This window comes from Astatotilapia calliptera, chromosome 1 (assembly GCF_964374335.1).
Source record: "Astatotilapia calliptera chromosome 1, fAstCal68.1, whole genome shotgun sequence".
Classification (NCBI taxonomy): Eukaryota; Metazoa; Chordata; class Actinopteri; order Cichliformes; family Cichlidae; genus Astatotilapia; species Astatotilapia calliptera.
The window spans coordinates 19,931,386-19,958,472 of record NC_137422.1 but is presented as its reverse complement, the minus strand read 5'-3'; the positions used below and the strand labels follow the sequence as shown (position 1 = coordinate 19,958,472).

The 27,087-nt window shown below is 41.5% G+C and overlaps 3 protein-coding genes across 19 annotated transcripts in view; 2 read left to right on the top strand and 1 right to left on the bottom strand.

Moving 5' to 3' along the window:
* tjp1a (tight junction protein 1a) overlaps nucleotides 1-2,169 on the top strand; it is a 104,211-nt gene extending 102,042 nt beyond the window's left edge. For 15 of the 16 annotated variants that reach the window (XM_080296405.1, XM_080296236.1, XM_026166899.2 and 12 more), the window contains one exon: nucleotides 423-838. In XM_080296405.1, coding sequence (XP_080152531.1) covers nucleotides 423-517 — 95 coding nt within the window. In that variant the 3' untranslated portion in view covers nucleotides 518-838. Of the gene's footprint in view, nucleotides 1-422 lie in introns of all 16 variants that reach the window. The other variant, XM_026166837.2, reaches the window with a different exon arrangement.
* Nucleotides 1-27,087, bottom strand: part of sord (sorbitol dehydrogenase) — a 278,112-nt gene that overhangs the window by 134,826 nt on the left and 116,199 nt on the right. The window lies entirely within an intron of this gene.
* The window catches only part of fam189a1 (family with sequence similarity 189 member A1), a 115,165-nt gene continuing 92,120 nt past the window's right edge, over nucleotides 4,043-27,087 (top strand). For both annotated transcript variants that reach the window (XM_026166792.2, XM_026166783.2), the window contains exon 1: nucleotides 4,043-5,256. In XM_026166792.2, coding sequence (XP_026022577.1) covers nucleotides 5,008-5,256 — 249 coding nt within the window. In that variant the 5' untranslated portion in view covers nucleotides 4,043-5,007. The remainder of the gene's footprint in view (nucleotides 5,257-27,087) is intronic.

The following is a 27,087-nucleotide window of genomic DNA, read 5'->3' as shown; positions in this document are numbered from 1 at the left end:
ATCAGTGAAGAGGCTGCACACACACTGTGACATGCACTGTGGTCAGTCCTGTATTGATGGACCTCTGCTGAGCTCGCTCTGCCTCCTTTGATTCCTCTTGGCACAGATACGCATGTTTATAATTGCAATTACACTCAGACCTCACAGTGACCAAGGTTTAATTTGCAGTCAACAAGAGGCTGGGGACATTCAATAAAAACACCAAAGAGGTTTTACTAGTCTCTCGCGCTCCTCCGCCTCGGATACGGGCTTTAAACGTTCACATAACGTGGCTCACAAACCATGAATATCATTAACTTGTGCAGGCAGGGCTCTTTTAAAATGAAAGCCCGAGTTCACGACTTTTAAAGAGAGGTTTGGGTGTGAATTTTTACATTAAAAAAAAAGCAGCTAATATCAACCCCCCATCTGTCTGTCCTCAGGTGATCCAAAAAGCTGGCAGAACAAGTCTCTCACCGGAGACCCCAACTACCTGGTGGGAGCCAACTGTGTCTCTGTGCTCATTGACCACTTTTAAAGAAGAGACAGCAGGTGTGATGTTACCGAATGTGGAAGAATGGCGGATGAAATGAAGACGATGGGCACGCACGCAAACACACACGTATACCACTACACACACACTGGCAGACGCACTCCAAGCAAACAAAACACACGGGATAATAGAGCATGAAGAAGACCCAGACAGTGCTGGACGAAGGAGAGACACCAATGATCGCTACGAGCTGTTCTTTAAACTCAATTTCAAAGTTTTGATGTAAAATGATGCATGACCCACGTCACTGACGATTGACACTTATATATAAAGCAATGTTTAATGTAATTTTTCTTTTTTTTTTTTCTTTTTTTTTTTACAAAAGTACAGATGGATGTATGGCTTTTGAGGCAGCATACATGCTTGAAAAAATCTGTGTCAGTGTATTTATGCTATATATGCCTACAGTATATATATATATATATTTACTTCAAATTGGACTCAAATTCGATTGCCAGTCGACATCTTGTTGTTTTTCAGTGCAGGGGACTGAATTATTTGTTTGTTTTTCCCCCCTTCCACATTGAAGGAATCTTACTGAAGGTTTGATACAGTTGGTTTAAGGAGGTGGCAAGACATGAACCCAAGAAGCAGCAGCACATTTTTAGAGACGTTCTTCCTACACTTCTCACTCTGTTCTTCCTTTTCTTACCTTTTGTAACTTCCTCTCTTACTGAGCACCACCTCTCTCCTTCCAGCCTGAGGGAGATCTATGCATGTTCTTTACTCAGGTCCAGTAGCCTCCTCGGTTCCTTCCTCACATCTACTTAATATCTTTCCTTTCTCTGTGCACTCTTTGCACTCACACAAATAAGCAGTGATGCCTTATCTGCAGATTATTCACTTTTCATTAAGAAAAAAAAAAAAACTAAGTTATGATAAATTATGGTATAATGTCATTTGTTTTGCCATTTTTTGTGAACCCTCTGTATAAATAAACTTGGGTTTAGCACACGCAGAAACGGTTGATAAAAGATAACAAAGGTATGCTCTTCTTTTATCTGCTATGCATTGCTTAAAAACAAAAAACCATCTGAGAAGAAGTGGCTGTAAATAAAGCTAGCATATTGCCTTGTTTCTCTTTTGTTGTAAATGAACTTTTTGTATGTCTTTCTTTTTTGTATAAAACTTAGAGAAAACATGTTTTAAAAAAGCAGAAGGAAGTGAAAGTGGTTATCTTTGTATTATGGGCATACCTTCAAGCCTTTGAATTGTAACCTAACAATAATACATCACACCTTTTCTACCGATATGTTGCCACCGCTATTTTACGGTCTCAAAAAGGTCGTCTTTTTTTAAATTTTATTTCTATTTTTATTACTTTGTCCACGTAGGGTTAAGGAAAGTCTTTGTGGCTCAGATGCATTTAAAACATCTTCATTTGGAAGGGTGTGCTCTCAAAGTGTCCCTCTCACTGATTTCTGATACTGGATGCTATATTGTGTGCCCTTAAATGTATTTTTGTACTAATAGACAATATATTACGTATGGCACACCAGTACTGTTTTACTTTTAGATATAACACGGCTTTATTGGATATTAGCTCTTCACTTGTGGCTGACTTTTTTTTTTTCTCCTCTGCAACACAATTTTAAGTATACCACTGTATTAATAAATAAAATCATTTTTAAATTAAAGAGTGGATAAGGATTTAGTTCTTTTTTTAACCTACAGGGTTTTGTATTTCCGCCGCTGCTTTCTGAGTGGAAATGGGCTCCCTCCGAAAGGTGCCTGGCCTCTCCCTTAGAGATGGGGGAAGGAGTTCAGCCATCCAGGAGGGGCTCAGAGTAGAGCCGCTGCTCCTCCACATCGAAAGGAGCCAGTTGAGGTGGTTCAGGCATCTGATAAGGACACCTCCTGGGTGAGGGGTTCTGGGCATGTCCCACCGGGAGGAGGCCCCGGGGCAGACCCAGGACATGCTGCAGAGATTATATCTCTAGACTGGCCTGGGAATGCCTTGGTGCTCCCCCAGACAAGCTGGAGGAGGTTGCTTGGGAGAGCTGGGCTTCTCTGCTTAGGTCTGCTGCCCCCAGATAAGCGGAAGAAGATGGATGGATGGGTATTGTATTTATATATAATATGCAGTATAGTGCAAAAGGTTTTAAGAAACCGCCCATTTCTATATTCTTTTCAGATAATTGGTCATAACAATGACCTCGAACACACTGCTAATGCAGTAAAAGCATACCTGGATATAAAAACACAAGGTCCATAAGACCCACTGCAACAAGTTTTATGGAAAATTGAATCCAAATTGGAAATTTGTGGTTAGAATTATGGTCAACATATACAGAGGAGTTCAGGAGAGAAGTGCAACACTCAATGTCTACATTGGATTTGTCAGAGGTCAGATTTTGGCCCACCATGCAATTCCATCGGAAAAGTGTCTGATTGATGACAACGATACCAAACACTCTGCCAGTGCAGTGAAAGACAGAAAAACGACACCATGACACTGTCAGTCATGGATTGGCCTCCCCAGAGCGGGACCTCAGCATTATTGAAGCAGTGTGAGATCATTTTAACAGGAAACAGAACAAAACACTGCCAACATCCAAAGAAGAGCTTTGAGTGTCCTTCATGAAGCCTGACGAACTATTCCTGAAGACTACTTAAAGAAATTAAAAGAAAGCTGCCTGACAGAGTTCAGACTGTGTTGAGGACATCTTTCAAATAACCAGTTTAATAAACTGTAGCTTTGTTTGAACTATCCACATGAATGCTTGGCTATATTTTATTTCAGCAGCTGATACATAAAATATGATTTCATCGTTTTATCATGGACTTACAGTCATGAATGGATTATAAAATATATTTACACTATTTAAAGGTTTCAGGGTTAATAAAAAATAAATGTAGCACTTAGTAATCAGAAAGCAGTAAGCAGCATCTATGACACTAAAAAGGAAAAAAACAGATTAGAGTATATTGTGATTTAAATAAAAAACAAAAATCACCGCTGCTCACCGCTTGGTGGCGCTGGTGAGCTGTGAATGGGTCTTTTCCGCAGGACGGAGCTAATCTTTCAGCTGTGGAAGTAACGTTTATTATTATTATTTTTCCATGTATTGACGCGCCTTTAATGGTTTTTGCTTGGTTTCTTTGAAATATCTTTCATAAAATGCGTGAAGAAAACCACGCAGCACCTGAAAAACCGGTTTAATACAACATCTGCAGAGCTGGAGCCTTGCAGGATGCAGGTTGCTATCAATCCCTATGAACCGTGAGGTCCCAGCACAAGTTGAGAAATCTTGTTTGGATATGTTAGTGATCACAATTAATATGTATTCGTATCGGACTTTGTTTTGCATGGCAAACTCAGACCTGTGACATATTTTACTGATGATAATTGGAAGGTCTAACTCCTCGGAGCTCCCCTGTAGTGAAGCTGTACTTGCGTGATGAAGGACAGGACAAAGTCAATGTTAGATGCCCCGATGGAGCTGCTGGAGCTATGGTTAATCCGCACTCACTTTAAGCCATGAAATCCAGACACACGTGGACTTAAAATGTCAGTTTCTTTCATTTATTTTAATGAACCAATTACACATCAGGAGGGGTAACAAATAACGGGCAGATTTTCTTTATTATTACTAATATTTTTAGTCTTTATTGTTTCCTGATAGCGCAGGAGTCCTCCTCCCCTCCTTCACCATCAAGAGTAAAACACACTCCGTGTAGCCCGCCGCCATGTACACGCACAGAGTGGCACATCTCCAATACGCAGTGTGCATCTCCTGTCCTGGCTGTTAGATTTGCTGTCGTCTGTGAAAAGCACGGCTGGTGCCTCTCACACCGAAGAAGAGAAAAGCCGCTCGCTCAGACCTGAGAGGGGGGTGTTCAAAAAAGACCCAGAAAAAAAAAGAAACCCATCAACGTGGGCTCAAACGTTTAGGCGTTTTAGTGCGTTTAGGAGGAGTGTGTGTGTGTGTGTGTGTGTGTGTGTGTGTGTGTGTCTGTGTCCACGCGCGTCTTTATCCAGGCTTCAGCCCTCGCTTTTGAGTTGTTGGAGAGCCTGCAGAGGCGAGCATGACAGCCTGACAATGGTGCAAGGCTGGCTGACAGCACGATGAAGCGTTTGGGGCTTTTTTCCTCTCTTTGCGTCTTGACTTTTCAGGAATGGGCTCTTGTTGGAGCAGTCAGCGAGGAACTCCGGAGGTTTATTGTCCGTGTTTCGACTTGAAGACGTCCAGAACATCTGTGCGTATTTTGGTAAACATCCGGTGGCTCGTCCAGCCCGCTCTTTGCTCACCTTTCTCCTCCCATCAGCCGCAGAGCATCTCTAATTGGAGGGACTCCGAGCATCTTAAGTGATGGAGAAAATCTTCCACATCGGACTCTGACTTCGACTCACGCCGTTTGCCAGATCACTGCGGGCCAAATACGCGAGGCTTCTGTTTCTGATCGGATGTTGTTACCTTTATTTGCTACACCTGCATTTGTGTAACCCGGTTCGGTCGCATCGTTTCGTCACAATGCCGGTGAACGCGCTGCCCCGCGGCGGCAGCAGTGGCTTAGGCGGCCCGGGGTCTCTGAGCCCGGCGTCGCTGTCCCGCAGTCTGTCCCGGCTGAGGGAGTACCGTACCCGGACGAGGATCATGCTGGCTCTGGGAGTCTCTCAAATGGTCCTCGGGAGTCTCATCCTGGCTGTGAGCTTCGCGGCTCTGGCTCTCACCACATCACCCAGAGTCCGGCACTCCTGTCCGTTCTGGGCAGGCTTCTCAGTGAGTAAAACACTCGCACAATACACGCATTAGGAATCAGTCTGGATCTGAATTATCTTCAGGTGTTGCAGTCTAATTGGAGACGAACATCATCGGCTTTATTTTATTTTCCAAAGCATGTGGAGGAAATTGGCTATTTGGGGAACACTAAGTTGATTTTTTTGTAACATAAGGATTTTAGAGGGCTCTAGCTGGTTTGTCTCAAGGAGAGAGCTAAATCACTTGGCCATGACAGAAAGAAATTAGCTTCTAAATGAATTTTTGGAGGACAGAGCCAATCTTATGCAATTAGCTTTGAGGATACAGAGCCTCTGTGGTAACCAGTGATACCACACACACACACATAGAAAGATGAGGATATTTTAAAGCCTTCAGCACAGTAAGATACAGTAAGATACTTTGGGATAATCTTTTTTTTTCTTTCTGTGTGAAATTTTCATGCTGTTTTCTGTAAATATTCATGAACACACACTTCCTTGTTTTTTTTTTTTTTATCCTACCAGAGACCTCGAGCAGGGCTTGCTCCATTAATTATAGAGGCGGTGGGACACAGTACAAGGGTGAGGGGAGGTGTGCAGCATGAGGGCCATCTGCCTGTGTGTGTGTGTGTGTTTGAGAAATAGCATGCGTCAGAGCCTGTGTGTGGGAGTGTATGGGGAATAGTAAGCAACCGCAGGGATCAGAGTTCAAAGGTCAGCGCACTTTCTTGATCAGTGCCTTGGGCAACTTTTCTGCAGAACGTGTTACAGGTCTACCAGCCTGTTGTGGTGCACGTTGAAAATCTGAAACCTGCATCTTTTGTGCCTTGATTCAGCTGTGCATAAGTTTTCCAGCCCACGTGCCTCAAGTTTGCAGAAAAAAAACCAGTCCTTAAAATTTAATATAATGAAATAAATCATGAAAATGAGTCTAAGCAAAAGCAGATGAGAAACAAGTATTTCCGTCTTCAGGAAAACCACAAAACCTGCCTAGTAACCGATGGCTCCAAACTCGAGCATGTTCTCAAGAGTGCTTCACTGTTTGTCTTTTACACGAAAGTAGGTTTGCAATTAACATCAGTGAAAGCTGTAACATAATCTCAGGGGGAAATGAAATAAACGAATCACACAGAAGAAAGATTTTGCCTTTCTAATCCTAAGATATCCTTGTAAAATGTCCCAGTTAGCTACCTTGTGGCTTGAAATCAATCCTCTGTCAGGTCATTTCAGAGGAAGGATGGTGTGTAACGTTTGGAGAAAATGCTTTGGTTGAGAAAGGTGCTGGAAACAAATAGCTCACCAGCAGAAAGAGACCATCGGACACTGTGGCGCCAAAACCGGAGATAATGCGGTTGAGTTGAGCTGCCTATCTGGAGACAAATGATGGCAGTGATTTGCCCACAGGCAATGAGACACTGAAAGTCACTCTTTGAAATATCGAGAGCTATAAAATGCTCCGAATGACTAAAACATTTCCACAAGGCTTTTTTCTTTTCTTCTTTTTGGTCATGATAAATGTTGCAAAAAAGAAAGCAGTTTTTCAGCACACTGATGCCTCGCATCAAATTGGTCTTAAAGGAACATGTTGCAGCTATTTCAGCTTCAAAATCATTTTGATGTTTCAGTGATGTGTAATTTGTCACCTGATGCCTTTAACACCTGTTCCTGTGCTCGGTATCTTGGGTCAAGTGGGTATGATCTCCCAGAAGCGTGTAACACGTTAAGCCACAATGCCACACACTATGAACTATTAGTCCTCAGCTGGCTATAAGTTTTCATTGTTTCTTTGTTCTCTCTTGCTGGTTTGTCATAAATGAGACTCTCTGTTGTGTACATGTGCAGAGCAGCCTGTGTGTGGCTTTTTGCTAGAAGTACTTTTGATAAACTAAAGCTTTCTCTCATTTGTTTTTATGATAGCTTTTATATCAGATGTTTGGTTAAATTACATTTTACACCAGTCATTTCTGTGCAATATCCTATATTCCTCTACCTTGTGAGTCAACGTGGTTTCTTGGCTTCTGATGGAGCCTTCGCCACTTCCAGAGTGAAAACAGGTGCAGCAAAGCATCACTTTGTGCATAATAGGACTTGAAATGTCAAATTATAATATCAGCAAGAAAAATGAGCGAGTTCAATTTAAAGAAACTACATTTGCATTTTGCAAGGAGATGATGAATCTGCAGCGTCTTGATCGGGTAGAACAAGAAGCTTTTTGCAGCTCTGTTCTGTCAATTGACTCAATAATAAGATGTATTTGTACACAAAAGCCCACCATGTATAGTTTTAAAGACTTTGTAGAGCGAATCTGATTTTTGATACAGAACGTGTCTGTCTCCATCACTTGATGTGAGTGAATGTTGTTTTTGAGCAGCTAGCAGTCCTCATGGTGTGAAGACAAATATGTATCCCGGTCAAAGCGACTACACGAGCCTCACCTGCTGCTGACACACGTCCCGGACGCCGGGGGTAAAATGATAACGCTGTGCTTCTTAACGGCAAGGTAATTTACTTAGTATTGAACCTTGAAGCCACTGAGCTAATGATGAAGGTGGCAACAAATAGTCAGCCTATGTACTTATATGTGTGTGTGTGTGTGCGTGTGTTTGTACTCTGGGAGTGTCTGCGTGCAGTAACTGTGGGACATCATTACAGATCTCTGTGTGATGACTTGTGTTGTGCGATCTCATCACGGTTGCATCGAGAAGAAAAGGCACAATCTTTACTTCCTACACAGGCCAATCAGTGCTCTGCTGAGGCCGCTCCTCCTCTTCCCACACACACACACACACACACACACACACACACACACACTTGTTTTCATATCTTAGTGATGACATCTCATTGACATAATGCTTTCCCTACCTGCTTACCCTAACCATCAAAAATGAATGCCTAACACTTAGCCTAAATCTAACCATAACCTAATTGTAACTCTGACACTAAAACCACATTTTGAGTCTCAAAAGTGCCTTCAAACTCATGGAGACAGGCATTTTGTTCCCATAAGTGACTGTTGGTCCCCACAAGTATAATAGCATGCCAATTTTCTGTCCTCACAAAGATGTCTAAAGATGAAGACGCACACACAGAAACATTAACACGCTTATCCCACCTCAATGTTTTGCATACCTCCCTCAGACCCTCCTGATTTTCCGCACTCTGGAAAAAATATTCTTTTTGCAGCTTTGATGTTCAGAGTTTACACACACGCACACGCGCGCACACACACGCACGCACGCACGCACGCACACACACTTGCCTGGTCTACAAAGATAAATCCTTCGAATATCTTGCACTTTCTCACAGCCAACCACAGCCCAACCAAAAAGAGGACTCTCGGCCGCAGCGTCGAGCACCGCAGGCTCTGCGCGAGGCCAGAAATCCCAGCGCGTTTACCTGTTGGCTGCGACTCACACCACCCTGCCAGGTTTGGTTAATGAATGAGACGACATGGCCGAGCGAGCCAGAGAGCGAGCCGCAGCTGTCAGCAGCTGAGATGCAGAACAAATTCCCGTCCATCTCGCATCTCCTCGAGTTAAACCTGGAACTTATCCAAGCACCCGGACACATAACACACAAACACAAACTGCTTGTCTCTTTTTTTTTTTCAAGAAGAAAGGCAGTTACGTGAATATTGAAATCCATCACGGCGAGTTATTGCAGGCATCGTTTACAAATTCAGACTCTCTCGGTCTGAATATTCCTTCTCCTCATCTCTTGAGCTCTGGAAACGGATTTTACTCCTTTTATTTTCCCCTCCCCCGCTTTCCTGGTTGTGTTAAAGGAGAGGGATGTTGCTTCTGTGTACAGCTAGAGCCTTTTTAAAAGTAACAGTCCAACATACCAGATCTACAGACTGGGCCTTAACAAAGGCAGCTTTAAATGGTATTCTTGGTGTTTGTTGTGCGGCAGCTCTTTCTGCTGCATTTTCAGCACCGACCGTCAGCAAATTCTGCGCTAATCTGCTCAAGTGTGTTAATGTGTGGCACTGTTTGTTGAGTGTTCTTGTTGTGTTGCAGGCACTTTCTTTCTTTGTACGTGTGGAAAGAGAAAGCCCATGTTGAATGAAATATGGCAACACAAAAGTTGTCCTGTCTTTCTTTCTCTTTGGTTCTCTGAGGTGTGTTTGATATCCCCGTGTTGGTGTTGTTCCCAGATTATCTGTATGTTGGTCCAGGTCTAACATTGCAAGTGACCAATCACATTTTTATGATGCCATAGTTTTGGGACGTGGATAAAAACCTGAGGAAACGATCCAACAAAAGAGGGCGATTAGAGTTGGGTTTGGGGATTAGGATGTAATTGTGGTTAGGGTTATGGGGCTGTTGTTAAAGTTATACCTATAGCTTTGGGGTTAGGGTTAGTGTTTGGCGTGTAGTGTGATGGTATTTCTGCATCTCAAAACTATTACATGACAACAATGAGATTTGCCACCTGAAATTTTGAATCTGGACCAGCTTTAGTTGTGGTGGTCCAGAAACAACACCAACACAGGTTTGTGTGTTCTCTAACTTGTATTGCATAGAGGATAGTTCCTTGTCCTGTGAAATATCCCTAAGCTTAATAAAGTATGGTGGCAAACAGTCAAATAAACAGGAGAGTATGTCTGTGAGTTATTTTTTATTCTTTCGGCATTTAGCTCAAAGCATAACTGTGTCTAAGTACACCTACTATACATCTGTAGTATAGCTGTAGGCTCCAATTAGTATTCACTTGAGACTCAAGCAGTGAGTCAGTCCCAGTAGATTCCCATATTAAAATACCCAGTTTTAACTGGTAGGTGGGTGGTAGCATCAAGCGGCATCCTCCAGTGGCTACTTGAAGCTGGCTCTAAAAGTGGGTCAGTTGAAGTTTTGCAGACACATGACCACTAACCATTTGAGGTTAACTTATTCACCATTTTGGATGTGTGACAATCCCAATGACAATGTAGGATCAAATGAATGAGGTCCCAATCACACATGCCTAGAAACTGGTCTGCAACCATCTTACAACCATTATTTGCAAAGGAAAAATAAGTTCATGAGAGGTTTCTGGAAGTTGATAGCATTCGCTGGGAAACTTAAGAGCTACACGCCGGCTTACAGACTAATCAGAAGCTGTGATGTGTGCCACAAACTGGAAATGGATAAGGTTCATTTTCAAGGCAATGTTGTAGACAACTTGTTTCATAAGTCAAAACTTCTGCATTTCCAGTGTGTGTGGCATTTGTTTCAAGTTTTTCTACTGCTGGTGTAGTAGAGAGCAAGTATTTGCAAAAAAATATGAAAAACTACTGACAACCGTGCCAGCAACCAGAGCAGAGGAGGTTTTTGGTCCAGCACCTTCTTTGCAACTGATTCATCCAGAGGCAGCCAGTCATCTACGGAAAACCACTGTCAACCAGCTGGGGAATCTAAATTTTTTTCCCTAGCAACCAGTGGTTGCATCGTGTTAAATATGGCAGAAAACTCTGGAGAAATATGTGTGTGGCAACATGTGATAAACCAGTCATCATAGATACCAATGTTCATTAAATGGCAAATGTTTGGAGCGTAGTACACAAAACCACAGATGGTTTCACCCTTTCATAACAGCTATAGTGGGATTGATAGGCTTAGGGCCTGCCATGATTGACAGGTGTGCCGACACAGGGAGCTGTTGCAGATAGCTTGTTTGCCCAGGTTCACTTCGACTAATTGGAGTCAATGAGCTGAACCCTGTCCAGCCTGTTTGTGCTGTCTGGAGCATTTTGAATGGAGTGATCTGACTAATAGTGTGGCTCAGTTTGTGCTACACACCATCCAGGAAGTGAAGTACTTCTGTTACTGAGCACATATGCTACTTAAGCTAGCAAACTTGCTAACCAAGCTCGCTAGCCTTAGCTTATAAATTCAGCCGGCACTTCAACCTCTCATCTGGATGTAGTACTTTGTTCTTCCAAAAAAACAAAAGACGTGGATAATACATAAACTCTACTGTGAAATGCTCAAAAGCTGTGACAGGAGCTTCAGAGCATGGGTTTCATTAGCCAAGGACCTCTTGTAGCTTCTTTGGTCTATATAGCACATCTGTCTGAGCACTTCCATGGCCAAAATGCTTTCACTTCATCGAAAAGAGACATCTTCAATGCAGAGTATGATTCAAATATACTTTAATTTGGAAACAGACAGACTAGTGTATATATATATAATAGAGTACTTCTATACCTTTACTTGGAAATAATATTATTTGAATGGTTTTTGATCGAGACATATTTAATCATAATCGGCTGTAGCTGTCTATGGTTTGTTTCTTATGAAGGAGACCAGTGGGTTCTAGTAGTAAATGAAGGCAAATGTGCAAAAATTGTTTTGATTTCTTCACTTATTTCTTTTCTTTTTCTTTTTTTTACTACACACAAGTGTGAATCAACATCAATTAAGTGGCGTTTTAAGCTTAAGCAGTATCCTGGCAACAGGTTTCATGACACAAACACACGTGCACAAACACAAACACAGGTCTGTAGTATTGTTGCTGTGGAAATCGTGATGATTTTGACAAAAAGCCTTTCTGTCTGATGCAAACTCATGGCTGTTGTCAGGAATACTGATGACATATTTAATAATGCTTTGCTTTTGGCTCATGACTCATATCATGAAAGCAGACAGAGAAGAGAAGTATAAATGTTACACTCAGTAAGCCTTTCTCTGCCTTTAAAGTGAATATCAGTACTTTCACCTCAGTGTCAAGTGAGTCTGGTGCGTTTCTAAGGTTTCTTTGTGCGTGTGTTTAGAAAAGGGTTTGCATGAGTCATAGTTTCAGGTCCAATAAAACTCCAAAATATATAAATCGGCACGTGAATAGCTCACACTTACATGAGTGATTGGTCTTTAGAATTTGTGAATGGGCGTGTAACTACAGTCAGGCGTTTTTCAGCAAAGTAACTTACGTCCTATTGGTGCTACTCTTTGCACTTTGCCTTTCATCAGAGTAACTTCCTTCTTGTTTGAATCTGTGTTTTGGGTGCTACTAAATATGAATATAAAATGGAATATTTTTGTTCAGCACTATAAAGAGAAGATTTGTTTTCTGTTATTTAGTTGCTTTTTTGTGCATCAACTGCTTCCCCAATCAAGTTTTGTGTCACGATACACAATGATGCCTGATTCACATTCCCTGGATTCATCAGCGTACAGGGAGATATTAATGCGTCACTTCACTCAGTGTAGTAAAACACATTTTCCCACTTTAAAAATAAAAAATAAAATGTACATATTTGAAATACTCATCTCTAGCAGTTTTATTTGCGATGGTTTGAACTCAGATGTTTTTGGAGCGTCTCCAGGAATTGTGTAAATGGAGTAAAAGAGGACTGTGATCCTGCAATTTTCAGTGCCGCAAATGCAATAGTCACAGAAAAAGAGGACACAACCGCAGGGCACCAAACACAAGCAAAATCTCAGACTGCAGTCATAAACAGGCAGTTGGACAGGAGAAGCCAAGGATAGCAGGTAAGCGGCATAAAACGGATGAAAACTCAACACTAGGATGATGATCGGAAACCAGAAAGTAGGAAATAAGAAGAAATTACAGGAAAACATTATTCCTGGGAGTTCAAAGACAGTCTGATAAGAGGAAAGTAAACAACAGGTGGTATACGTAGCAGAATGACTGATTGGATAATTAGCAGCAGCTGGTGTATAAAACTGGAGGGACCCTGAACAAAGACCAGAAGTAAAACTACCTGAAATGTGAGGAGCTGAGCGATTTCAAAGTAAAACTGGAACTAGTAAAACACAACCTCCAAACTTTAAAAAATGAATTACATTCTGGATGAAATGACTCTTAAAAGGATCACAGGTTGTAGAGCAGGTTTACAGATAATTTGCCTAAACCCACTCAAAGTCTTTTTTTCTCTTTCTCTGATACTTAGGGCTGTGATCAGAAGTTTTCGTAATTTGGGGTTTTTAAGATTTCTTTGTGTAATTTTGAATGATTTTACAGGAGAGGTGGGAATCACCAGACACCCCAGGATACGATATTATTGTGGTTTTTAAAATTTTGTGTTGAGTGCCGAATATTTGTGCTAATTTATCACCTTTTTCAACTGCAAATTATGTCCTCAAAGTTAAACTGTCAATATCTGTTTTATCTAATAAGATAAAGGTATCTCACTTCAGCAAGCATGCCGGCACTGTTGCTAAAACCTGCGATAAATGTTGTCATAAGACAGAGTCAGTCTGCTATCAGTCTGCAATTTAATGGGGTCAAGTTGGCAATTACATGCAATCTGTTTCTAATAAGACAGCAATTAACTGTGACAAATTGTTGAAAATCACATATCAGTTGCTGTCTGCATAGACAGAAGTCACATTTAACTATTACATTTGTGCTCAGCAGCCTTCCTATTCCATAAAAATCTAACCAGAATACAAACAGCCAGTTGGGTTGAGACCCCTCGAGTTGTGATCATTGACAAAGACTCATTCAGAATGATGGCAACATGTTGGAAATCTGTCTGCATGTATAAATTAGACAGAAATGATCCAAAAAATCTCTGAGAGCTGCCATTTAGTCGCCAAAAGTTGCAGCTGGTTGCAGACTTATAAAAATTAGATGCAATCTCTAGGCAACCGATTAAAAAACAACAACATTTATTTGATTTTAGATAAAAGGAAATTCCTTTGCTAGCTTTGCTCATGTGACTGATCCATTAGCTTGCTCTGATTTAGGAGGTAACGTTGTCAAGCTAAATTTGTCCAGTGTTGGACGGTTTTTCAGAAATACTATGCTTGATCACTCCCCCCCCCCTATTGTACAGCACTGTACAGTGATTTAAATGACTAAAAAACAAGAACTGAGTCCTTTTATTTTTATTTTAGATTTCATTTTGGATTTTTTCCAATACGTAGTCAAAAGTATCCATACCGGCTCAAATATATACAGACAATCACACAATCAGTGTATGCATTGTATAATAGTGCGTTGAGTTGACCATAAAGCTCTGTTTTGCTGTTCTCATGCAGCCATTAGTTCCAGCCTGTCGACAGACAACGTGGCTACTCATGCACACGTTTGATTGATTGAATTGTATTTTCAATCGCAATTTCATCTTCCAGCAACTGGGAAATCAAATTCATTAAGATTTTAAAATAAATGTCTCAATGTTTTATTCATTGCTTTTTTAAAAAAAAAAAAAAAGATACTGTGATCTCAGTATTTTTTATTTTTTTATATATTATTTGCAGGGTCTGAGTTGCTCCTAGCTCCTCAGCCACTCCACTCATCGTGTCAGCTCAGATTAAATGGAGGCTGTGGTCAGCACACATGCTCTGACTCAGACCAGACCACTCGTGGCTGATCCGCCTCGTCTTAAATCTCATATTGATCAGCTAACAAGATGGGCCCTGATCAATCATATGATTTGTGCTTACTTTCATTTTCACTCTGGCCGTCGGTGGTTTTCTAACATCTCTGCGGTGATCTCACTCGCGTGTTTAATGCATGCGTGTGGTGTGATGATGTCATGTAGTTTTACAGTCCATCCCGAGGTGTTGCTGAACCGCTGTAATTCACTTTCCTTCCAGACTTTTCCATATTAAGTAAGTAGGCACTCAGCCTCGTGCTACTTATTACTCTGAGGACCCTCCAGTGCCTTCTCCCCCCTACTCCAGTGCTACCAGTGAGCACCATAATGGTGAAGAGAACAGTGTGTCCTTGCCACCATTTCTCACACACACACACACACACACACACACACACACACACACACACACACACACACACACACACACACACACACTGTAATATTTCAAGTTGTCAGCTTCATCTAATTCCTTTGCGGTTACTCGCCCGGGCGCGTCCGTGCTTTCTGCCTCACCTCGCTCCTCCATTAGCTCGCATCGCTGATATTTTTGGGTTTCTCTGTTTTCAGCACCATGAACAGGACGATCTGAGCTTCTTCAGGTCTCTTTGTTACATGTTGTCCCAAAAAAAGCACACAATTAACCAAGCTGGAAAAAACTGGCATGGTCCTACGCCTGGCTGACAAAGCAGTCATCTGTGAAGTGGAAAGAAAAAAAAGATAAATGTTGGGGTTGTATTTCAGTGGGAGATCTGACAGTATTAATTGTATCCACTGCGGCCTCTTGTTGTGTTCTTTGAGGAGACTAGATCAAGGGAATTTTCTTTACAACATTTTGAACAAATAGTCTCCAACAAAGCCTGTGCCAAAATGATTGACAGCATTGATTAATCCAAAAAAAAAAAACTCAAAACAAAAACAAAACAAAAAAAACACCCACCACCATAGTCCTTTGCTGCTGGGAGATAAAATGTGGTTCAATAAATTAATTAAAAAGCAAATCATGGTATTGGCTTGTCAGATTGGTGCAACCATACACACCAGTTTGAACATTGTAGGTCTGATACGCTGTAAAACTTAAGAAAGACGACCGAAATTGTGAAATTCGCTCTGACTAAGAGGCTCAATCCAAAAAAAAATACGATATCAACTGTAACTGTAACCTGTAACCTGGGAACCTCACATGTTTTTAAAGCATGTGAGCCAAAGAGTACTTTTCTTTCTGTCTACACGTCCCGTATCTCATGATCTCATCACTTCCCGAACCAACACGTGCACGCCAACACAGCGCGGGCTTTTCATGCTATTTTGGTCCTGTACAGTATGCGTCACGTTTTCAGAGGTGTTGAATCAGATGGTGATATAAACGTGTTTCATAATTTTATCACTAATCAAAAATGAAGCTTGAGGGCTATTAGGAACATTTGTTGGGATATTCCTGCAGCTTTGCAGCATTTCAGATTTAGTTACACAGAAAATATTTGGAGGTGCCGGCCTGCCCAAATTTTATTTATTTATTAATTTTTTTGTATTTTGTTAAACAAGTTTTAATGGAATGCCCAGCGATGTACTGGTAATCTGTCCATGGTGTACCCACGCTCCTGAGTTCACACAGAGGGAGCGCCTATCCTGCCTCCTCGCACTGTCTGCTCAGGCAGCTCTCTCAGGTAAACCAAGCAGTGAGATTGCTTCTGACACTGACTGTCTCCTGCATTGTGCTACATGTGGGAGAGGACAACTCTGGACATGTCCCAATGTGATTCTTCAAGAAGACTCCAAAATACAGGTGAAAACTGCCTCACATTTAGAAGGAAGTGTGATGATGCATTAGCCCTATGACAGACTGTTGACCTGTCATACTAAGGCTAATAGTGAATGAAAACTGGGATATGCTGTAGGACCCCGTGTCCTACATCATATGGATGGATGGATGGTGTGGAGACATGAATCCAAGTCCACTGAGAAAAGTCCTCACAGGGAAAAAAGAATGATCTTCTACCCATTTAGTGTCTTGAAATATTATTTTCAGAGAGGGAGAGGATGTAGATTTCTTTTAAGAATATTTAACAAGTCAATTAAAAGTTAAGACTTTCTGTGAAAAACATATTATCATAACTGGAGGGGATCCTTAAATTCCTCACATTGATTAAACACATATCTTTACTCGCACATTTTATCTCTGCATACAGTCTTTTATATTCAAAGACAATTTTATGCACACCCAAATACAAAAAACCCAGCAAAAAGCCCACATTATGCATGGCTTTGATCTCTGAAGAGTGGAGCTTGTTGACGTGCGATGAAAGCTGTAGGTTTTCCCTTCTTTTGGATGTTTTCAGACCCGAGCTGACCCCTATAAATATGTCCAGGAGGACAGAGAGAAGAGAAAGCGGGTTCACGTGTTTAGGGAAATAGTTTCATGTGTGGAATGCTTGATGTATTTCTGTGTGCAGAGATCACAGATTCCCTTCATAAATCCTCCGTTTTCTCTCCTCCTCTGGCTCTTGTTTTGCGGTGTGGCTGGGCGTTAGTCTGACCCACAGCCTGGGACGTGTCAGACAGAATGCTTGATGCTGCACTTCTTTACAAACAGCTCTGACCCGGCCGCCAGCAGGTCTGCCTGCAGACTGTGGAGTAGAAAAGGCCAGCAGGGTTGAACTGAGCTGAGAGGAGAGAGGGAGGCTGAAAATGACCAGAGGCAAATGTCTAACGTGATACTTTTTTATTCTGTTGTCGGTTTAGAAGATGGAGGTGTCACATTAAGAGAAACACTCGCAGGTGGTTCAACTATTCGACACCGGGGCTTACGTTTTATCTTGCAACTGTATTCATGTCAAATGTTACAGAAAGGAGGGGCTTCATGAAGCAGACCTGTGCTTTATATCGTCTGAAAGGCTAGTTTTCAGTGGAGAGACGTTTACTACTTTCTTGTGGCTGCGACCTGAGAAAAGATGTTTACTGAGGTTTCTTTTTTTTATTAAAACTAAAACAAAAAAAAAGCTTTTTCCGTCGGCATGCTGCAACAAGCCATGAATAGCATGGGGGTCTAATAACAGACAGCCAGCCAGACATATGGAGCTTTGTTGATGTGTTTGACTTTTATCCCCTACCTGCAATTGAACTGTATCTTCTTCCTGGTGTAACAAAGCTGCCTGCCGACCCTCCCTGCTGCTTTCTATAGCTGATCACTGGAAAAGCCTGCTGACTGCAGTCTCTCTTTGTTCTATGATTAGCAACTAGTGTTGTTTGGGATGGTGCTTTTATGTGTGCACACATGTGGGAGGGGAGGTCACAGGTGTGTGACTATGCCCCTCTTTGTATCTGTCTGTACAAGGCTGGAGTAGGACTAAGAGATCTAGCTTGTGCACCTTTATCTGGTTTGAATGTTGTCTAGAGTGTGTGTGCACACAGGCTAAGCAACAAAGTGGGTTTATCATAGCTACAGGCGGCGCATACTCCTCTATAACTGAAAGCAGGGGAAGAAGAGCGAGCGCGAAACATTTCTTTGCTCTGAAGTATTTATTCTTTTATCTTATTCTCTTTTCGTCTCCCACTCCCACAAAAAGTAGCCGGCCTCTCTGCTGAAAGCGGTTTCAAGAGGTTAATCAGACTGTACGAAAGGTCATTCGAGAGCCCCAGGACAGCCTAAGAGGCATTTCCGTTATAACACAGCAGCATAACAATGTAACTCATTCCAAGAGCAGAAAACTTCTTTCATAGTCACAGTGATATTGTGGAAGGCATATATTTATAAGCAAAAGGAAATAAAAAATCCAGATTTGCACAATAATCCTGCTCCGTAACCTTTAACACAGTTTGCTCCATATGTAGTATTTCCAAAAGATGCTGATGCTGTTTATTAATTGTTAGGTTTGGAATATTTTTGGTTGCAGTTCCTTGGAAGAACAATCCCAAGAACTCCAATCACTTCCATGTCTACATGTGTATAAAATCAAACACCTAGCCATGCAGACTGCTCTCAGGAGCTAAGTGAAATTCCTCGGTACTAAATCCAAGGAGCTTGGAAAGAAAAGTGACTGGACTTGTTTAGGTTTTCTGAAGACGTTTCGCTTCTCGGTTGAGAGGTGAAACTTCTTCTGTTCTAAGACTGAATGGTGGAGAGTCCCGGGTATTTAAACCCGGGGATGTGGGAGTTGTCCCTTAAAAGGGTAATTTGAGCCATTATTGATCATGTGCCTCATCACATGAGCCAAGCTGTGAAAAAAGGTTTCGGTCATTATCAGCAGAGGTTTCAGGTAAAACCATTGTGAGACCTTGCCTCACCCTATCATGTGACTTATTAAGAACAACTGATGGAGGATGTGAGTGGTCGTTAAGGCGCCTGGAATGGGATCTCCAAACTGGAGTGTAGGTGGCAGACAGTTGGTGTCGTAAGCTTCCCCCTCTGTTCAAGGATGGTCGCAGATGGCTTCTTTCACTCGTCTTTCAAACCATCTGTCTTCTATGTCCAAAATGTGAACACTGGCATCCTTGAAAGAGTGACCTTTGTCCTTTAGTTGCAGATGTACCGCTGAGTCTTATCCTGTCCAGAAACTTAAAGAAGTCCAGTTGTTTTTTCCCCCAAGCTCTTTAGATTACTATGACCTGCATGACTGAGAACCTACACAGACATCTCGCTACTAAATATTCCACAGCCGGTTGTTCGTGGTATTATAACAAAGGGAAGTGATTGGGAACAACAGCAATTCAGCCATGAAGTGGTAGAGGATGTAAAATCAGAGATACTGAGGCACATAGTAATCAGTGGTCACTAACTTTCTCCAGAGTCAATCACCTTCAAACTTCAAGTCTTAATGCTTTAGCACACCAAGACATTTCTGACAAATTCATTCTCCCAACTTTGTGGGAACAGTTTGGGGTTGGCCCCTTCCTCTTCCGACGTGACAGCGCACCAGTGTATAAAGCGAGGTCCATAAGGACATGGATGAGAGAGTTTGGTGTGGAAGAACTGAACTGAGTGGAAGAATTGAGTCCTGACCTCAATCTGATGGAAAACCTTTGGGATGAATTAGAGCACAGACTGCAGAAACTGCAAAGTCTTAGTGCCATACTTGAAGTGTAAAGTTAGAAAAGGTTTTATAGTCGGTAGTGGGTGGATATCATAGATATCAGAAAAGCCATTGTGCAGTGTTTTTCAAAATTTAGGGGAGCTGCAGTTGGATAATAAATATCTGTTAAAATTGGGCCATATTTCCTTATTTTCTGTCATATGTACTGTTACGGTGTTGGATTCTCACATTAAACGTGGCTGAAGTTTCCAATAATGAGGTCAGTTTGTATTTACAAAGAAACCTTGCAGCTAAGAGCTTGTTTTCTATTCTTCTTCTGTATGGTGATGACTGTAAATATACTTACTATCCTTATTATGCTCTTCTCTGGCACACAGCTCCTCTCACCTGCTGCTCAAACCTTCTGTTTGCAAATGGCTGTCAATCAGAAGCAAGTTTGTGGAGAAGTTTAAAGAGAGAGGAGCCAGAGTGAACTCAGGAGCTGCAATAAGGGCTAGTTTAGATTTCTAAGACCAGTACTTTTACACTGATTTTATTCTGATCGGATATTCTGATATCTCGCCTGATAGTTTTTGTTCTTAAAGACACCTTCACTCCATTTTCTTGCAAATACCACGCAGAGTTTGAAGAGTGCCCTCGGGTTCACAAACTGGTGACTAAAGGATGTTTCTCCCATCTCTCCTTTTAAAATTTCTGTTATAAATGGCAATATCATTAGAGTAGCAAGTAGCTAATATTGGTCCCAGCCTCCCAGTAAATTGCCAATAAATAATAAATAAAGATGATTGTGGACTGAGAACCGTGCAGGTTTTAACTCTGTCAAAAAAAGCATCCACAGGCGCCAAACGAGGAGGGACGAGGCTTCAAAAAGCATGTTTTAATCAGCTATTTGACCTTTTAAGTTTTAATGCTAGTAGGCACCGCTATAGCTCACCTGTCTGAGCTGGCAACCCATCCTGAAAGTCTGAGTCTGAAGTCTGGCCCCACACTATTTCCCGCGTGTCACTCACCTGCACTCTCTCGCTGTTTTCCCATCGATTCTATATTGTAAATTCTATACTGTAAATAAAGGTGATGATGATGATAAAGTATAAAATAAAGGTTTGAAATCCCCAAAATAAATATTAATAAAGAAATGCTGGTAGGATCAAAATGAAGAAAAACAGTTACTGACAGAATCCATTGAGGACAATTATCTTAGTGCATCAGTGGAAACAGTGAAAATGTTCATTTTAAACTGCAGCAAGGAAATCAGACAAGCCGAGCTCATAAATGTATGTATTTATAGTTTGTGTGTAAGTTAATTAGGGATATATTTGGAGCAGGTCATAAAAGACATTCACCACAATTGCAAGGTCCCCTCCTGCAAGAATATCTTGGATCTTTTTTTTTTTTTTTGAGGCTGAAAGACTTTCTTATGGGTACCAAGGATGAAATCAGTCTCTCTGGACAGGTGAGCCTTAAAGATAAATTCTTCGGGTCAGAGGTCAAACCTTTAACAGCAGTTAATGGCTTACAAGAGGTCACTCGATCAGAGGGAGCATTTACCGTTCAGTGGAAAACACACACATGCACACACGTAGCAGAGCAGCGATCAGATTTTTCACCTAATACATAATGTAATGGCTATTGTCTCCCAGTAGAGTCCAGCAACATAATCTTTAAGTCATTCTTCATTTAAATGATGCATTTCTTTGTGGTTTTCTGCTCTTCTTGTTGTTTGATCGATACTGATGGAGCTGGCAAGAGCGAGGCGGGACAATAAATTAATATCTGGACATTTTCCAAGGACTTGTGCATATTTGTGCATCTGCCCGAGTGTGTATATGAGTGTAAAACAGAACCAAAATCAAGCCGGAGAAGGAGGAAACAAAGTGCAGCACTGATTGATTTAACAGTCGAACACATTAAAACTTAAAAAGGGGGGAAAAAACCATAAAACATTTGGGCATCTTATTTTCGCTCCACATTGTCGTCCTGCTTTGTAACTTCACCTTTGCTGCTCTGTCTGTTTGCTGGCAGCCTCTCACTGCACACCTTGGTTTTAGTTTCTCTTTTTAATTGTCTTGTAGTAAACACTGACGGCTTTGTCTTCTCAGATTAACGTATCTTCATCCGTATTAGCTGATAGTCCCGTTTTGCATCTTCGAGTATCTGTTGACTTTGTTGTGGTGCACTGGAAAGACATCAAAGATTTAGAGGAGATGAGCTTTTCCTCAGTGTTTCTTCCTACAGGGAATAGTACTAAACGCTAATTTATTTCACGCGGTCCTGAGGCTGAAGTGGATTGTGAGAGTTTGTGTTTTCCCTCTTAATTCACGAGTAGATTTTTTTCTTTCCTTTTTAAAAGAAACAAAAGCGACAAAATGAGAAGAGGAAGAAATGTATGGTGAAGTAAAAGAAGAGGTGCGGATTGCTGCAATGTGGGTGTTTGCTCAGCACGAAGGAGGCCAGCTGCCCCCAGGCCATCAGCTCCTGCCTCAGGTTGATATTTGCAGCTCCTTCTTGCCAGTGTTTCCTTTGGCATTGCTTCAGCTTGGTTAGCATGCCTCATCTCCCTCCTACCCGCTCATGAGCTACACTCTTTTTGATCCGACTCGCTGCCTGTTTCTGTCCCTGGAGGTTACGTCTCTGCAGGATGCATGTTTCAGCTGTGGCTGCGGGAGTGCGAGCACTTCTGGGAATGCACTTTTAAATTTTAGCGAAGGGAAGGGTCGGTGGTGGTGGGGGGTTTAGTCCCCACTGACAAGCTTAGTAGACAATGAAGGATTTATTTCAATCTGAAACATTAGACAGTAGATACGTCTAAAAGCAAGCCTTTCCTTTCTATTTTGAAAAAGATTAAACCACAGAAACAAACAAAACTTTTCCACTTTATAACTTCAATAACTCTGTACTCAGCACAGGTCTTTATTGATACTACAGCACTGCAGAGCAAACCTCCAAAATATGCTGTTTATAAGCTTTTTTTTTTTGTCACTAAACATTATAGTCGGTGCTTAGTAAGGGAGGACCAGAGCCAGGAATCTCTCTGCATGAAACTCTCTGCATGTGTTTATTTTAGAGCTGGAGGAGTGGGAGTGGATAAACAGAGCAAGGAAGTATTTTTGATAAATAGCATTTTCCTTTTTAAAGCAAAAATGTCTCACAGTCTGTGTTTTTACTTTTTTCCTCTGTCCATCTGGTTTCTGGTTCTCTATTTTTTGCATAGACTATATATAAAAGATGGACAAAAACAGTGAAACCAGTGTTTGCCCATCTTAAACCTGCATTCTTTCCAGTCCCCATCAAATACACAGATTAAATAGAGGTCTGTGGGGAAAAATGACTTTTCTGCTCACCAGATTCATCCCCAGTAAACATTTTCCAGATGAATTTATGGTCTACGAAGTGGTTCATAATTTAAGCTGTGACTATGTTGTGATTTTCTTTTTAATTATTAAATTTTTTCAAATAGGTAAAAGATGAGAAAGACATTCACATTAAAGAAAGAAACAGAAATAGTACAAATGGGTGGGATGAGCTTTGGTTGCATGTACAAATGATTGGGGGCAGCCTTACACATGTTTTATACTATCTAACCACATGCTGGGTATGATGAGAAGAATCAGCTGTGGATAAAATGCAAAATTAGAGATCATGTTTTTTTTTTTTTTAACCAGGTCAGTTTTCTCTTGAATGTTCTGTTAACAAACTTGATTAATTGATAAATTTGTGCCTACTTTGTGCTCCTTGATTTCTCATTCAGATCCAACCCTAAAAGCTCACTGCGTCCCGTTCGAAAGCCGAGATGGAGACGAGCATAATTAAGACTTCAAAATTGACTGTAGCCATCTTTTATATACAGTCTTATAATATTTAAGGTGACCACGCACCAACTTGTTTGCTCCTGTCTAAATAGAAAGAAACTGAGCAGGTTTCATCTAAATACTTAATATCTCAGAGTAATCTTTTCAGTTTTCTCCCGACTTTAAAAATCGATGCTGTAAAACTGTTTGACGAGCTTTTCAGGGGTCTTTTTGTTTGATGTGGCGCTCTTTCTTATACCATTGTATTTCAATTGTGAAGAAAGCTGTGGGCATGAAAGTGGACAGCATGCAGGGTACAAAGCTGCAGTATTAGAGGCTGCTGCAGGCTGTCTGAGTAATGTAAGAGCTTCTCTGATATTCTGCTATTTTCTGGGCAGGAGACGCTTAGCAGTACTTTGGGATTTTGATATGGTGTCGTGGAAATAAAAAATAAAACTGTTTTCCAGGAAAAAAAATGAAATCACATCACCATTTTGCAGCATTTTAGTGCTGCAGGAAAAAAGGGAAAATTCTTTGACACAAATTCACCGCAATCAGCAGCCGAGTGAAGACAGATGGAGGGCTAACACCTAGAAAATCACTTGTTGCCTTATGAGACTGTTTGAGCTACCAGCTCGGTGCAGTACTTTCATGAATCCTCGGCACACGTGCTGCGTTACAGTCACACTCGGTATTCCTCCAAGAAATAAGGCTTATGATCCGGCGTGGAAGCATCTCGATGTGCTGACGAGCCACCTACAATTGTGAAAATCGAAGCAGTATTGTTGCTAAACATCTGCTTTGATTGTGACCTTGTCAAGGTTGGTTACTATGGCAACCGGAGACAGTTACCATGGCTTGTTGCTGTTCGGCATTATTCGAAGGCGGTGAGGGAATTGAGGTGGGGTATGCGTCTTGTTGTCTGCTCAAATGGGCATTAAGAAGAAAAAGAAGAAGAAGAGGGCGACGTCGGAAAGATTAAGCTCTCCCAGCGAATGAGGATCAGAGTGTCAGGCTCGTCTGCGGTGAAGTGACAGGCAGACAAGAAATATGAAAGCAATGGCACAGCAAAGGCCTAAGAGAAGAGTGACTTCTATTAGTGGGACGAGGAAGGAGAGTGAAATGTTTTTTGGTTGAAGTCAATTACAGCTGCGGTTCAGTGGACTAATGAGTCTGCTGCCTCTGTATCCTTCTCATTAGCTGCCACTGGAGGACTAAAAAAGTGTTTTGACAACTCTAGTTTGTACATCTGTTTGTGTGTGTACCGCTGGTTTCTCCTGTACTTTCTGCAGGATCCTTCAAGCCGTTAGACCGGACAGGATAATAAGCGTAAAGCCATGTCTGTATTCTGCACCATCTCTGGAGCTCGTTTTTTCTCTATGAGTCACTCTGTTTCTCAGCTCACAGTCTTCTGTGTGGTGGGTTTTTTTCTGCTCCTGTTCCTCCATTACAGCTTATTCACCATTGTTGGTTGCCCCCAGCAACATGATCCAAAGTAGTGACATTTTGTTAGTAGCAAGACACTGCATCAGATCGGTCCTACCAGGATGCTTGTTCTGGATCACTTTTGCAGTGCGTTTACATATACGGTTAAGGTTGGCTGCCAATTCAGGGGATGGTGGTGTTATTGGTGTTAATTTGGTAGCAAAAACAAAGGGGAATAACTTGGCGATTTTATTTAATGTACTTCATGTATATGATGTTTGGCTGTGGCCTTTCTGAGTGAAGTTCGTGTTCTCCCTGTGCCTGTGTGGGTTTTCGGTTAGTGTTACCTCCCACACTCCAGAGTCACGCATCTTACCTCGGATTGATGATTCTAAGTTGGCCATAGTTTCGACCATAATTTGTTGTCTCCCTCTCTGTGTTAACCCTGTGATAGACTGGCTGGCAGTTTACCCTGATTTTTGCTCAAAGTCAGTATATATACAACCGCGATTGACTGGTTTAAGAAAACTGGTGGCACATGAACAAGAGAGTTTTCACAGGACTCTGTGTTGACCTGTGAAAGCGTTTATTTTCATATTCCTGCACACATAGTAACCTGAATAACCTTAATACAGTGACTCTGAGAGCGTGTCTTAGATACTGACAAAGCTATCAGTGTGCAGTTTGGCAAGATGAGCTTTCTGTTGACAAGTATGATAAGAACAAGTCTTTCTGCGCAAGTTTAAGTTGTATCCGCTGATGATTAAATTACACGAGCAAAGATGGTATTTCAATACAAATTAAAATTTTATACTGCATCCGCTGTCGTCTTTGGCACTATAATAATACATTGTTTTAGGATCACTGTCCATCAGTGATCTGGTTGGCGAGTGGGTTGTTCATAACACATCAAAGGGGACCTCAGGGTACATTTGAAGCTGTGCATGTGGGGACGGTGCAGCAGCTGTCTTTGAACAGCTGGAGTCAAAAAACAACAGAGGACCTGTGAACTTCAAACATGGAAGGGCAGCAGTGCTTTTGAAACATGACAAGTAAGGATCTGATGAGAATGTCACACTGTCAGTCAGAGCCAGAGCAGAGTTGAACCTCTGCTCATGAAAGCATGTTACCTGGGCTGCACGTCACAGTGCACTTCCTGAAATTTTTATTTCTTTTTAAATGGTCAAATTTCATACTGTGCCTTAAAATGATATAATAAAAATGTTAAATGTATTTTTTGCTTGCCTTAAAGCTCCCACTCTTGACTTGAGCAGACAGACAGACCAACAAGCACAATTCACCAGTGTTGCAACAAATAATTGCATTTTTTGAGGCTCTAAGCCTCCCCGGTCTCTCAGTGGTGAACCACAGTCAGAACGACATGTTAACTTTTGCACCTTCTCTTACCTGATCAGTGTAACAATATGGTAGGGGGATCAAGGAGTTGGAGAGGACAAAGTGAACAAGCTGAAGCATGTTAAATTAGATTTTGTCCACGCACGCTGGCTGCGGTGTTCCCACATCTTCTAAGAGGACAAATTACAAAACAAAACTCATGGCAGGATTGATTGTTCCTCATGTGGGGCTGCGCCCAGAGCTCTGTTCAGAGAAGCACTGCTATCGTCACATAATGCGTTTATCTCAGAGGTGATTGTGCTGGAGTTTGAATACTGATGTGCTGCATTTGCAAGTGTTTGCGGCAGGATGGGCTGTAGATGTAAGGCTATTTGATGAATAATCAATTTGTAGATAGATCGTTGTAGAGTTTCAAATATGAGAATTTGTGTTATTTTCTAACCCCCTTCCACAGAAACACTGATTTTTAAAAAGAAATAGGGAGACAAAAGCGGATTCGTAATGTTGGTTCTGCTCCTGATGATACAACTCGTGCCAAGCGATATATAATAACAGGATTTAATTGATGCTAATGGCATCACTGTTTCTGCTTATAGATCAGAATCGTTTTCAAATCCCTATTGATAGCTGATTTTCTGTGTGGAAAATAAGTAATATTTATTACCTCTGAACTGAGTCTGAACAAAGTGTGTAAAAAGAGCTCGTACACGTCGCAGTTGTGTAAAAGCAACACATGCAAATTCTGACTTAATCATTTTGCAAGAAACATAAGAAGTAAAATGCCAACACTGACAAATGGAATGCGATTCGACTCAATCCAAATCACAACAACTGTTGCCTCAAGCCACTTTGTAAGGTAAAGACCCCGCAATAATACAGAGATAACAGAGAAACCCCCAAAATCAGATGACCCCATATGAGCAAGTGCT